At 44.9% G+C, this 14,996-nt stretch overlaps 1 protein-coding gene across 18 annotated transcripts in view; it reads right to left on the reverse strand.

Annotated features, from left to right (window-relative positions):
• Positions 1–5,442: 5,442 nt before the first annotated feature.
• MBNL3 (muscleblind like splicing regulator 3) overlaps positions 5,443–14,996 on the reverse strand; it is a 92,357-nt gene continuing 82,803 nt past the window's right edge. For all 18 annotated transcript variants that reach the window (XR_010440217.1, XR_010440216.1, XM_064712567.1 and 15 more), the window contains 2 exons: positions 14,503–14,576; positions 5,443–12,652 (listed from right to left, as the gene is read on the reverse strand). Coding sequence is in view for 16 of the 18 variants with exons in the window: in XM_064712567.1 (XP_064568637.1) it covers positions 14,520–14,576 (57 nt within the window). In the remaining 2 variants the exon portion in view is untranslated. The remainder of the gene's footprint in view (positions 12,653–14,502; positions 14,577–14,996) is intronic.

The following is a 14,996-nucleotide window of genomic DNA, read 5'->3' on the forward strand; positions in this document are numbered from 1 at the left end:
GGGGAAAAATGATAAATATTGTACACATAACAAAGGGTATAAAGATACGTGGCTGCCCGGGAGGGCAGGGAGTGTGCCCATGGCTGACTGCTGAGCAGATCTCTGGTGGCTGAAAGAACATCTTTTAGATAAACAATTAATAAACATAAAAACCGAAAGAAGAACTGAAGCCTCTTCTCGTCCTTCGATACGCGGGCTGCCCCAAGGCCACCCCGGGGCCTTTCCAGGCCCCTCAAACAGCCGAGATAAACCGGACAGTACTCTGTTGGCTGAACAATTACCAAATTAAGAGAAAAATCCACACTGAAAGGGGAGTCCAGAGGCTCCTCCTGGCTCCCAGTAGCAGACCCTGAGCTGGCCCAGCCCCAGCTTCAGCTACTTACAGTCCAGGGGACACACATTTCCTCAGGCAGCCCCTCAGCCCCATCCTTGCTAAGCTGTCCAGGGGCAGAGTTATGGCAGTGTCAGACTCCTGTAAGCAGGGCTGGGGGGGGACACATCCCCACACTGGTGCAGAGGAGCAGGGGCTGTCACCTCAGCCCCAGGTAAGCGCTGCCTGAGGGACACCCCATCATTTGGTGCCCTGTGGAAGATGCAGGCTGGTGAGGCCGCAGGTGGGAGAGGCAGAGGAGGAGGGAGGAGGAGGAGGCAGATCTGTCCCAGCTCCTGCTCTGCAGCCCGGTGCCAGGGCTGGCCAGGCTGGCTGGGGTGGGCGTTGGTGACTCATGATCCCTGCTCACCACGATGACACATTTACTGCCAGCAGGAGGGGATGGGCCTCCTGCCAGCACAGCAGCCCTGCAGCCTCACGGGAGGGTGGCTGGGCTTTGCCAGCAGCTGTGCTGGTGCAGATGGGTGGGGAGGTCACCAGCTGCAGCCCTGGGATGCACAGCCTGAGGTACCCCCTGGCTGGGTGGGTAATGGGGCACACCAGGACCCTCTGTTCAGTGTGGGAGCACAGGGACAGGGATGGGACGTGGCCAGGGCCAAGCACAGCAGACCTTGGAGCCAGCCCAGCTCCCTCACCTCCCCCAGCACCCTCCCTGCCTGCCCAGAGAGCTGGCTCCCAGCAGCAGGCACGGTGACAAATGCCTTTAAAACATTCTTTATTAAGTGAGAAATCTCACTGTGCTCCCTATGCCAAGCCCTAATACAGTGCAGACCTAAATACAGCACTAATGCAAAAGCTTAAAGGATTTCCCATAATTGAGCAAAGCTGGAAGAGGGGTGAGAGCCTGGTGGGGGAACTGCAGCCCACCTCCCTCCTCAGCGTGGGCTACCCTCAGTCTATCCCCACTGGTCCAAGTGTGGCCACAGCCCCCACCCTCAGACTGTTCACTGTAGAAAATTAAAATCTTCCACGGCCTCATCCTCCCCAGCTCAGAGCCCCAAGTTGCCCTCGTTGCCCTCACCCAAATCCCCTTGATTTATGCAATAGCACAAGTGGCATCGTGCTGTGTGACCTGTGCGTCACCCATCCTGCTGCTGCCAGCGCTGCTGGGGCCCTGCCTGTCCCAAACCTCACTGGGGGTCACAGCAGGGCCAGGCCAGCAGCACTGGGCACATCCAGCTTCCAAAGCACAAGGGATGCTCCAGACAGGGGAGCTGCTGAGCCAGCACCCGCTGCTCCTGCACACCCCAGCATCAGGGGTGTGGGTGGCCACCAGCACCTTGCACCCCAGAGAATACAAATCTTACCTTGCTATTTGCTCTGCCTTGGCACAGCCACACGTGGCTCTGAGAGCAGTGATGGAATATCCTGTGTCTCCTTAATAGCAGGGTGTGACCCTCGGGCAGGCTCAGCCCACAGGGCAAGTGGCTGATGGCTTTGATTCAGGCTTCTGTGGGGGAAAGCAAAACACAATTTTCTTCAATAAGAGTTTTCCAGAAGCTTTAGAAAGCACAAGCACCTTTGCTTTGGTGCAGCCACATGCAGCCCAAACACCCCCAGTGCCCCTTGCTGTGATCACCAGGAGCTGTTCACCAGTGGGAGCCCTGGCAGACGTTCAGGTGCACTGTGCTGCAGGTGTGGGGGCAAAACTGGGGCTGGCAGGGCTGTGGGGCAGGTGGGGCCATGGGGAGCACAGGACATGCAGAACTGCAGCAGAAGCACTGCCATGGAGATGGGCTGGGGTTGAAGCATTAAAGCAGAAGCAGCATCGATTACAGACACAGGCTCAGAGCGGAGGGTGGGAGGCAGCAGCTCCCTTGGGAAGGCTCTGATAACGTTTACCAGCAAATCATTTACACCAACCATGGAGAAAAGCAGAAATACCTCTGTGGAGCCCAGCTGTGGCTGTGAAGAGAGAAACGGTGCAGCAGCACCGTGCCAGGGCCTCCTGCCTCAGGCAGGTGAGGTGTCACACTGCCATCCCCTGGGGCTGGATTTACACTTTTGGTGAGGTGTCACAGTGCCATCCCCTCGGGGCTGGATTTACACATCGATCCAGGGGAAGGGCAGTGGGAACAGCAGGGCAGATGCCAGGGCATGTGGTGCTAAAGACTGGCAGCACCACCCTGAAAAGGCAAAAGGAAGAGGGAAGGGCAAAGCAAACATCTTCTGACTGAACCACGCCCTGCTGGGACCCATCAAGGGCTGGGTAGCAGCTCCTCCAAGCCTGTCCCCATGGCCTTCAGGGCCTGTCCCCATGGCCTTCAGGCTGTGGCTTTTTCTGTCTCCCTGCCCACAGAGAGCTCAGAGGCCTCCCAGCCCACTCACAGGGATCCTTTGCTGGCATGTGCTGCCACCTCTCAGATGTGCTCAAGGCACGTCTCACCTGGGCTGGAGGAGGCACCTGAGTCCATTGTCTGCAGAACAGCTCAGAGCACAGGAGAGAGGGTGCAGGCTGCTCCTCATACTGCCCTGCACTCTGACACAAGCCCTGCTAGTGAGAGTTAAGAGCTGCTTGTGTTGGAGAGCATATTTTAGATCAACAACTCATTGGGGATTAGCCAAATTTTTCTCCATTCTCTTATTTCTCATAATAAATAGATCAAATTGATCTATTTATCCAGCACTAAGACCAGCTGGAATAAAAACTGGCTTTGGAACATCTGAATATGGAGCAAGTATTGAAAAATTGAATTTTTCCCATGTTCCCCACTGAAGCTTCAACAGCCAAAGAGCTAAAAGATGTTTTTGTATGAAACTTGACTTTCCTGCACAAACAAGCCCCAATGAAAAAGTAGATGGGCCAAGGTGCTGTAAGACTTCAAAATGACACATGCTGTAAATAGAGCATCATGAATAATTTTGGTCAGATCCTTTCATCGATCTCCACCTATAAAACAGTTTGCAGCAGCTCTTTCTGTAACTTCTGCAAATGGTCCCCAGGTAAAATCCCACATCCCTGGCCCAAGGATGCTGTTTGGCCTTGAAACACAATTTAAAGTCTCCTGTTGATTGACTACCCTAAATTTTCAGTGCTAGTGCGGGACTCTGAGCCCCAACCTCCTCCATGGGGAGGCTTCTGAGCAGAGCTGGTGTCTCCAGGCAGCCAAGGCCCATCCCATCCCATCCCATCCCATCCCATCCCATCCCATCCCACATCTCCATAAAATGCATCACTTGAAAGCCCCTGTCTCCATCCTGCATGGAAAGAAAGCCAGACCAAAGCTAGCAATAGAAATTATGAGTAACCATTCAGGAAGGATCCCATGCTTCCACATCAACTGCCTAGAAAAGTTTCAGTTCCACTTTTTTTTGATCTTAGAAACAATTCAGACATTTAACTGTGCCATGAGATGAGGCAGGAGTCATTTATAGAAGAAAGCTCTAAGTGGCCTTGACACACAAATAGAGTCAATTAACCTGCAAAGAGAAGTCAGGGGAACAGGCTGATGAAAAAGCAGCAGTTACATAATTTGTCCTGGGCTCGGTCTGTCTGTTCTCAAAGTCAGCAGCTTGTCCTACTGAGCAGTGTCTGCCCAGCCTCCCCTGGCCACCACTCCAGCCCCAAGCAGCTCTACTGCACCCACATCCCCTGAAACACACCCTCAAACTCCCAATCCTAATCCCTCCCCCAAGTGCCAGGAGTCAGTCTTAAACTCCTTTGGGAAAACAGCCAAGGAACCCTCCCCTGCTGAGAGGGGACTCCCTTGTGCTGGCACCAGACCCCTCTGGCTGCACCATCCAGGCTCACCCGGCACAGCCGTGTCCCGTCACGGCCACCCGGGTGCTGAGGCTGCACCGCCACTGACACCTGCATGTCACAGGGGCACTTACATCTGGGGGCTCTCACATCCTCGGGGCAGTTACATCACCAGGGCAGTTACTCACATCCTCGGGGCAGTTACTCCCATCCTTGGGGCAGTTACTCCCATCCTCAGGGCAGTTACTCACATCCTTGGGCTCCATCGTTGTCCTCTGCCGCCCGTGAGCCGGGTGACGCTGTTGGCTGGCATGCTGTGGCCTGGCACAGCCACATGTCCTGGCCTGGGTGACACTGTAGGTTGGCACAGCCATGTGTCCTGGCCCAGGTGACACTGTAGGTTGGCACAGCCACGTGTCCTGGCCCGGTGCCTCCAGCTTTAAGCCTTGATGGAGCACGTGGTGACCGTGAGGCAGTTGAGGGGTGAAAGCCCCTCTGAGGCAGCGCTATTGGTAACAAGGTGGTGACCAGGGTGGCCTCACTGCTGAGCACTTTTCTTACATCTAAATCTACATAATGTTACAGAAAGCACAAACAAGAGAAGAAGCAATTTTCTCTTGCAGCAGCCCAGACCCAGCTCAGCTGGGGTGGCTCCAGACCATGGTGAGAGGCAGCCCCAGTTTGTGCTGGCCAGGCAGCCCAGGACGTGCCGGGCACTTGGAAGAGAGCTGGGGAATCCAGGCTGCTGCCAAAGGGGAGCTCAGTGCTGTATTATTGCACTGGGACATTCAAAATGGCATCTGACACGAATGCTGAAAGAGAAAAATTAATACACACACCACTGTTCTACAAAAGCTGCAGGCCTTTGAATGGGAGTTGATTCATTCTTCATGGTTATCTTCAAATGCACAGCTCTGATCTCCTCTCTAATCGCATCACAGACAGGGTCAGAAAGGAAGCATGGAAAAACACAAGCCAAGCAGACCACATCACATGTGTCTCCAAAGGTCTAAGGCACGAGAGAAACCAAAAGGCAGCATCTGGAAAGTTTTACTTTTTATTTTTCTAAAATACAAATGTCTGTCTTGTGTTAGTAACTTTAATATGATAGGCCAAGTGCATCCAGTAAAAAGGAGGCACTGGCTACAGAATTCAAAATACTGAATGTATTTTCTGGAAAGAAATTTATTCTGTTGATCTACACTTCAGATATAACATTGATTCAAATTCATTAGTTATTATTTTTACATCAGAATCTTTGAAGTTTGGGACTAATAAACTGGAACTTGAAAAGATTTTAAAGTAAACTCCTATTAATGTGTAGATATGGATCCATAAAAAACATAACCAAGAATTTTATACACTTTATTAAAAGATCAAAAAATAAACAATAACAATATAGAAGTAACATACTAAAATGAGTAGCATTATGCACATTTCTAAAGCACGTACAAGCACTACAGCAATATAATGTGGCAAAAAGAAACATAAATTCAAAGCGTACACCCTGTTGGTAGCAGTTGAGGGAATGAACTATCCTGTTATGGAACTGAAATACTGCATTAACCTACGCCTGTCTGGATCCAATGATATTTTAATTTCTTACAATTCCACAGGGCTAAGTGTAATCATTTGTATATATCTTCTAAACTATTCCATTAAATTGATATCTAATGTTTCCCTTACATTATTTTACCAGAAATGCCTATGAAAAGAAGAATGTGCTTCAAAGATCTACTTTACACAGTACAGTATAAATGTTTTTATATATTTAAATTAAAAATTGACAATTTAGGAGAACATTCTCTCTTTGATTTAGTGATTGCCTAAAATACAATTCTCTATTTATAAAAAAAAATAGTGATCTTTTGTCAGGTGATGTAATAAAGGGTGAGGAGTTGGTTCATTTTCATGATCTAAAAAAAAAAAATAAAACAAAGCTAATTGGAAAGAAAAAAAAATCCCATAATCCAATCTAAGAATGGTCTTATCATCCCCTCATCTGCTAGGATACAAAAGCCATGGCAACAAAATCATTTGGCTTCCACCACTATCAAATAGCATCTGTGTACAGTAATAAAGAACTGGAACCTTGTAATTCGGTGTCAGGTAATTCTCTCTGTTGTGTGTTTGGAAAAATAACTTCATTTTATTTAACAGTTGTGTTATTTTGCATGTTTAAATATCTCCTTTGAGAGGCATATAGAGTTATTTTTGATGATAGAGGATGTCAGTAAAGATCACTAGCAAAGATTTTAGCAGTGTTGTCATGATCATGCTCATACCCCGACAAAGATTGACCAGCTATGATTCATTTCACATAGTGCAAAATATTTTTTCTCTCATAATCCTAGAAATGAGAAAGAACTTGATTATAGAAACTGATGATGGCAAAGGGAAGCCATAATCGTGTGGTGGCTTGAACTAGCTGATTATTTTGTATTAAAATCTAGGTTATTACATAACACCACGGAGAGAAGCAACATCTGATTTTTCCTCATTTTAAAGACCCTGGGGCTGTTCCAATTCAGCAAACCACCACTTGCACAGCCCTGTGGTGCAGAGTGGGCTGGCTGGGCACACGCTGGCATTGCCAGGGGTTGGGAATGCTGGCCAAGGAACAGCTCCTGTGCTTGGCAGCAGCAGCTCAGCCCCCAGCCCTGGGGCATCCAGCAAAGGGTGACAGTCACACTGGATGCCACCTCCCACCATTCTGCTCTGGGGGACTTGCCCCTCACTGCTTGAGTCAGGACCAGACTCATGGCAAAACCAGTTACTTTTCTGAAGCAAAACTGGGGCTTGGGTTTTGCAGAACAACAACAAAAAAACGTAAAAAAAATCCAACAAAAACCAAAACTTGTTCCAATCAAAAATAAATGGGTCAACACAGGCACTTCAGCTGCTCCAAAATCCCCCAGCACTGCAGAGTCCCAGCAGTACCAACACAAACAGGAGCAAGAGGCTGCTCACTGAGGACCCACAGCTTTGCTCTCCCTTGGTGGCAACTCTAAGGGGCTTGTTAGTCCCAGCCTGGAGCACCCAGCCTCCACCTCCCTGTCCCAGCAGCACTACCTTGTGCCTCTCAAATCACACCATGGCTGTCACACAGCACAAAGAACTGGCCCCAGACAATCCCAACCCATTCCTGCCCATCTATGGTTCATCAGCTTCTTCCGTTTTGTTCCCTTGCCCCAAAAGGTTAAAAAAAAAAAATAAAAATCAAGAAGTTGTGACATTTCAAATTCACTCTGGGATTTAAAACACTCACCACAATGACAGTCACCTCCCACAGATAAACACTTCAAGACAGAAATAGGATTAGGTGCTAGGAAAAATGTGTGTGTGCTGCCACGGACCTACCAGTCCTAATAGGATTCACCGAGAACACAACCTATCAGAAACATGACCTGGGGTGTGTTTGAAAATGTAGGCTGATTAAAAAAAGTAATTTGAATCTTTGCTAGTGACCTTACTAATTAATTCCACACCGTTTCCCATTCTCTGTGCTGCAGGTTGGAGCTGACCTGTTATCAGTCTGCTGTATAATAAGCTATGGCAAACTACAAAGCTTTTACAACAGCAAAGCAACATCATGCTTTCAGATAAGTTTTATAGCAAAAAACTCCTCCTTTTCAAAGCCTTAGTAATACCTATCTCTTTTACAAACTTTTCCTGTATTATTACAGACTTTTTATATTCAAAATAAGTTCCAAGGATTTCTTTCGTGGACTATGTACATAAGTGCAAAAAAGGTGTGTCTCACACATTCGTACACTAACTGAATCAGTTTAACTGCAGCATATTTGTATCTTCAACACTGTTACGGGGTCATTCCACAATATTTTTTTTCTTATGTACAGTTTTTGCTAATATAAATTAGTATTAAAATAGTTATATGCTTAATTATTTAGCCCTGATCGTAACGTAATCGTGTGAGTGTTCAATTTCTGGAGAAAAGAAAATTGCAGGCAAAGCTACAGTACTGAAACTGATTAATTCTGAATTGCCACCGTGTGAATGGATGTGAAATGAAAGCAAGACCGGTCACTACGCTGTAAATACAGGCTGCTGTGTTCCCCAAGTGAAAATACTGTGGAATAACCCTTGCCACACAACAATTTCTACAAGCTATAAAACCTGACTCTAAATCCATGTGTTGTAAACTTCTTGACTGAAAAAGTGACCTTAAAGACACAAATTCAGCGTTCACATGGGACTTTGGGATTTTAAAAATATTCAATCATATCTTTATCTGACAGTATCGAACTGTACCTTTAACAAGCTCATACTGTTACACATCACTTTTAATTTACATGTGAAAATTTCACAAATAATGTATACAAAGGTAGCCATGTTGTAGTTTTGTTGCCATAGCAACAACAACTTAATATAATTAGTTAACAATGAATCTATCATTGTAGGAGTTACATACAAAGTTAATTTTGTTCTTAAACTGTAAACTATACAAACTAGTTATGGACTGTATTCTATACCTTACCATGCTTCAGTGTTGGTTTAGAATATAACTAAATGGGCTGAATACATGTATTAAAAATTTTAAACTTTCTCTAACTCTCCTTCAAAATTAAATTCATTAGTTACTAAAGATATCAAAAAAAGCAATAATGAAAACCTTAAAAACTAATGGTAGAGAAATGAAAATATATGACATGAATTAATGCGTTGTAGCCTAGTAACAATGAGTTGTAGCTCTATTTACATTTGGATTAGGCTATCAACTATTTTTTTTTTTAAAGTTATTACAGTCTTTAACATACAGTATATACTCTAAGGCCTTCAACAGGCACATGGTAAAATCAGGTCAATATCAAACTAAATCCATTCAACAGGAATGGGAAATTAGATTTTCCTCATAAATTTCACCTTTTTCAATTCTCATGTCTGTGAAATGTACAAGGGATAAACAAAACGAGGACTCCAGTTTCTCAATCCTTGTGTACCCGGCGTGTCCTAGAGCTACTCCTACCGCGTGCCAGCGCCAGCCCCGGCCGGGCCAGGGGACGTCACCGTGTCCTGCTCCGGCCGCCTGTGCCACCGAGGTGCCCCCGGCTGCGGTGCCAGCCCCGCGGGGTCCCCGCTGCAGGGGACAGCGGGAGGAGCAGCGGGAGCAGCAGGAGCAGCAGCAGCGGGACCCCAGCCCAGCCCCAGCGCCGCGGGAGGAGCGCGTCGGGAAGCGGCGCGGGCTGCCCGGGGAGGTAACGGCTTCTAGAACGTTGCGATGCAAAAATACACAGTCAAAAATCATCGGCTAAAAATTTCCAACTAAAAAACACGGCTGATTGTGAAATCATGTTCCAAATTACTAAAAACACTGTATTTAACAAAAATAATCTTAATAGTTTTATGAATCCATTTTATTTTAAATCCCTCTTTTATTGTCTGCTTATGTTACAGTTTAGTAGTAGTACTTTTTATTGAAACTACTAACAACCTTTTTTCGTGAAAATGATCAATCTCAGCTTTCATTTTCCCTCTGCATGACCCGTTTTATCCAAGTTTCAGCATTTCTTGCATATTGTTTGCATAAGGCTGAGAGAAATGGACAAAGAGAAATAACTTTGGATAAATAAAAAATATAGGTTCATGGAAAGTGGGAAGCTTATAAAAATGTCACTAAAATTATATTGATTTAAACAAACTTACATACATCTCTTGTCAAATAAAGGATGATATTCATGCTTTTATGACATTTGTTTAGAGTCACTAACTAGCTCGGTGACTTTGTAATAGTCTATTTAGGAAATTTATAGTCTGGCGACTGGTTTTTTTCTTTTCTTTCTTGAACAAAGAAAATTAGAGCAAGTCATTGCACAACTAGTTTAAATAGTGCTACCTCAAAATGGCATTTTTGCCGAGATTGTTTTGAATTTGGTGAAGTTTAGTGCTTCAAGCTTTTCTTTCCTTAAACTCATTTACAAATTAACTCTAAATTTGCCAGCAATATAAAAACTGTTGTGGCACCTAATATAACTACCCTGAACATCCCTCATTGGACCTCTTTAATAAAAAATAATCCTTAAACGCCTTTTTTTTTTCAGTGCTTTAAATGTGACATGAAAACAGCTGTATTCTAGGTTTACATTCTATGCACATCTATGCCAGATGTTTAAGTCGATAAATAAAATAGGAGGTTACATCAAAGTTTCAAGATATACAAAAATCCATTTAGCACTGAAAAAATTTCAACCTCCTTGAACTCATAAAGCCATACAAGCTTGAATGCATCCTTTCTGGCTTAAGAAGATCAGCTCTGTTCTTTGTTGAGGCACTGGCACAGGTTGTGCAAAACCCATTTTTGATACACAAATAATTTCAAACAGGAAGTACTCAAATCCACTTTTTCCACTAACAATGTTATGGTTTTGGGAAACAGAAACACAGTGGTGAAAAGAACAGGTATGTGGTCACCAATACAAATGAGAGTCACTGATTTCACCCCTCTGCTTGTGAGCACAGATGGCTGGGGAACATCCACGGACACAAGCGACCGTCAAAACTCAGGGTCCATAAAAGAGGTCTTGGGGGGGATGTTTTTTTCCCCTTTCTATCAGGGTTTGGTTCAAAGTCTACTGAATTGAACAAAAAGATTCCTCAAAGCCTTAATGAGCTGGGCTCCTCAAAGATTCATGCTATGAGTGAGTCTCCATGGGCAGATGGTCAGAGCCTGCCCTGGGCTCACAGGCTGCGCCCTGGGTGTGCCACCATCACTCGTGGCCCATGGAGACACACATCCAGCAAACTGTCTGTGCTCATACTGCAGGAGGGAGAACAAGGAATATCTAACCTAGGCCAAGGAACTGGGAAAAGAGAAGAAAATCTAGTGTCTGAATTTGGCACTCTACAGGACCACTCTGAGCTCAGGGTGGTCACCCCTCCAGACACTGTGAGCTGGCCTCTTGCTTGATTCTCTCTGTATGGAGTTTGTGGATTTACAGCAGCAAATCCACCTCTTCCATAATGCCAATGATACTGTAGAGCTATGATAGGGATGAATTTGGCGGGATCCTCAACCCAAATGCATTTCTGCAGCCAGATTGTTCAGCAACGCAGCATAACGACAGGCGGGGCTGTCCAGGGTGCACGGGCTGAAATGGTTTTATTCGTGCGTATGAAAAGGAGGTATTGAGAACTAGCCCTTGTTGTGCAACAAACATTGCTCTTGATCAAGTAGAAGGTGCCAAAATAAATCCACTGACCGACAGGAACTCCATTAAGACAAATGTTTATCTTCAGCAGAAAGCTTATGCTGAGCTTTTTGCTGCTTTGTTACTGCTGTGTTTGCTTTAAAGGGCCAGAGATCACAGGGATGGGGGAAATAATCACCCACTTATGGAAAATGGTGATTAAATAAATGGGGCATGCTGACAAAATTTCAACAAGAGACACATATAAGATTTCAGGCCAAAATGTTTCAGCATGCTTGGTGGAGACAAGCCCCAGGGCTCGGTGCTGCCCAGCCTGGGCTGAGCCACGGCCCCGGGCCCTCCCCAGCCAAGGGCTGGCACCTGCTCCTCTCCAATGCAATGAGCTTTTGCCCAACTGAAGCTGTCTCACTCCACCACCATTTTTTTGTTGTTTGTTTCAACTGCACCATGAGAACAGCGAGAGAGATTGTGCGCCGTTTGCAGCTGAGAATGCACTTCAATGGACAACAGAGCTGCAGAAATCCCTTGATGCTTACCCCTGTCTGAGCAAATTGTTCCTGTCCCCTTACTGAGCCTGGGCTTTTGTGTTTGTTTTTTTTCCCCAAAAGTTTCCAGAATCAGCTCATTGTATTGAAAGAAGAACCCTGAACCGGACTAAAATGATAGCTGTCTTTTCACATCACTTGTACTAAAAATTTGGAGACTATCTGAAGGCAAGTTTTAAATGATAAAAGGAGCATTTAACATAAGCAACTTTAGCTGACATTAACAGCAAAATCCAGCAAAGGGCAGAACATTCTGTGTCGTGTTTTTCAAGCACATAATTCCTGTTTCCCACAATAACATTTTTAGTAAAAAACAAACAAAACCCCATAAAACCTACAGTATATGAAAACTTAAGACATAACAATAATGAAAAAATGGTATTGAGTATACTTGATAATGATGTACACTTTAAAACAAATCAATAGACTATGATGTAAACAAAACAGTAAGATAACACTTTAAAAACAAGACAAACATTTATCCATCGATAGTATACAGTAAACCAACAGTCCGCTGTGCAGATGCACTTATCATGATGGTAGTCATAAAATGATTAAGTGTGTTAAAGTAATGTGTTATAAAAGTCTATTATAATTTCCTACTTGTATATCTCATATAACAGAGCGCTGTTTGTTAATTGTTTCTATAGTGCTTTTTTTTTTCTTTTTTTTTTTGACATTCCCATTGATCAGTTTTTGGTTAACATGTAGGCTGCAACAGGCTTACTGTAGAGGTGGTAGAGAATGATAGAGGGAAGAGGGGAATATATACAGAAAGGCCATGCGCAGCTTCCCACCAAGAAGTCCTGGTGCTCCATAATTTTACTGTTCAGAATTTCAACATGGTCTGCTGCAGGGGAAAGAAAAAAACAACAAAGAAATAGTGAGAAGTTAATACATCTATATTTTAAAAGTCATTCTAGTGTGTTTACATCCTCAATATGTTGCCCAAGAAGTTGTCATTAGTGTGTTGCAGACAGACATTTTATTCCATTAATTTTCTGATGTAGGGAGAAATTGTCAATAACACACTTGGCATCCTCTTAAATCTGCACTTCTCTCTCTTTCACACAATGACAGGGCAAATAGTGAAAGAAGGAGGTGAACAAATAATAGTCTTGATTTTTGGATGGGATGCCAAGTAGAGGGTGGCTAAGGAGAGGGCCAAAGGAATCTCTGATCTGTGTTAGCTCTTGTTTCCTTTAGACAGTCACATTAAATCTGATCCTAAGGATTTAGGCAACTGAGCCCAGAGATCAAACACTGACACAGAAACCCTGTGCTCAGGGCCCCTCTTCTGGGAGCAAATTGCCTCTTTGTGATGTACTCATGAAAATCCTCCACTGAAGAACCCAACAACTCATCTCCTGCAGAGCTAGACCAATCAGTCTGGCTACCAGGACTACTTCAACCATGGAGGGAAAGAAAAACATCTGTCAGAGCAGCGAGGGCTTCAGTTACCAAAGCCCCACTAAGGGAAAGTCTCCTGAAAAAATGTTGAAAACATTCAAGATGAAGCTCTTCCAATCAAATTATCTCCTTATTGGGGGTACAGGCTGTTCTACACATGTTATGGAAATGGGTTAACACGTCATGTCTGTCTGCCATTTGGAACAGCAGTACAGTCTAAGCTGAACATTTTCACTAATGTGGACAAGCTTGGGGTCACCCCTCATGAACAGGGTCCACAGCCACAGTCAGCAGGTCATGTATACATATGGTATTTAATTAAGGTCAGCAGAGATAAGGGCCACCACTGAAAAAGTAGCTTCTGTTGATTGCTAATAGATATCATTACTGAATTGCTTGCCAAATTAATTTCCAGTATTTAAGGACTTGCCTGTAATATGTGACCTAAGGAAGAAATGGGTTTGCATATCTGCATATACGAAATGGCTGCTTTGAGAAAGACCTCTTGTTAAATTGGTTGAAGTCTCTTGAGGTAAAAAAACACACAGCCAAGAACTGAAACTACCCAGAGCTCATGAACATTGGCTAAAATTCACAAAGAAAAGCAATGGAAAAATGACACTGCTGCTATGGCTGTGAAATACTACTCTGTAACTCCAAGGTCAAATTCCTTCATCACTCCCCTCAGAGAAAACTATCATCTTAGGGAAGCCCAGGATCTGCAGGTGAAGTGAAGACTATGTTGCTCATGACATTTATTCTGGTCTCCAACCCACCATGAGCCAGGCCCTCTCTGCAGCAGACCAGCAGAGTTCTGCCCAGACTGAGCCAGTCTTGCAGATGCACAGCAGCTGCTGCTGACCCAATCCTGCTTACCCCAGGAAAGAAAATATGTCACTGACAGCAAAAGAGAAGTTACACCTTTTCAGCTGACTCATTACCAGAGCAGTCTTTGCCATCAGCACTGCAAATCCCTGAGGTATCTGCAGGCAGCTGAGAGCTGTGCAGAGCCCTGTAAACCTGTAAACAGAGCCATGGGGCTGGGGGATGCACAGAGAGGCTGTGACCACCACAACACAGGGACCTGAGACACAGGAAACTCATTATACACCACAGGGCTGGTCTGTGTCTGTGCTGCAGCAGCTGAATTCCGGTGGAGTCAGCAGAGCATGAAGCCAATGGGGTCCCATGGGCTCAGTCCCTCTGCCTGAGCCAGCCCTGTGCTTAGGGGATGCAGTGCCCATGTACAAATCAATTCACCATAAAGAGAAATACCAAAAAGGAACTTACTGTTCTATCGGGAACTTCTACATCTGTGAAACAAACATGCTGCTACTCAGTTCATCTACTGATAACTGGGATATCTACAGCAAAAAAAACAAAGAACACAACACATTAAAACATTGCCTTGAGATCAGGCTGTTCATTCTGTCTTCAGCATTAGATTAATATGTACATCAGTGTCTTATAAAACAGGATCCACTCCCAAGTCTTTATTTTGCTACACTTAAAGAACAATGTAGCTGCACCACTACTGATGCCTTGTGGAATACCTGGTGATTGTACTGGGATTTTAACTCCATAGACTACAAGTAAAACAGAAATGCCCTGAAACTATCTGGCTCAAACAGGACTCACACAGCCACAGAGCAACGCTGCACAGCAATTTCTGCTTTCCTCTCATGACCAATACAAGTCTGAGTAAGACCTGCTCTACCTGAAAATAACAACAAAGCACAGAAAAAGACTGGCAATTCCTACTGCGAGCAGTAAAACACTGCCTA

The sequence above is a fragment of the Zonotrichia leucophrys genome, chromosome 4A, assembly GCF_028769735.1.
Source record: "Zonotrichia leucophrys gambelii isolate GWCS_2022_RI chromosome 4A, RI_Zleu_2.0, whole genome shotgun sequence".
Taxonomy (NCBI): domain Eukaryota; kingdom Metazoa; phylum Chordata; class Aves; order Passeriformes; family Passerellidae; genus Zonotrichia; species Zonotrichia leucophrys.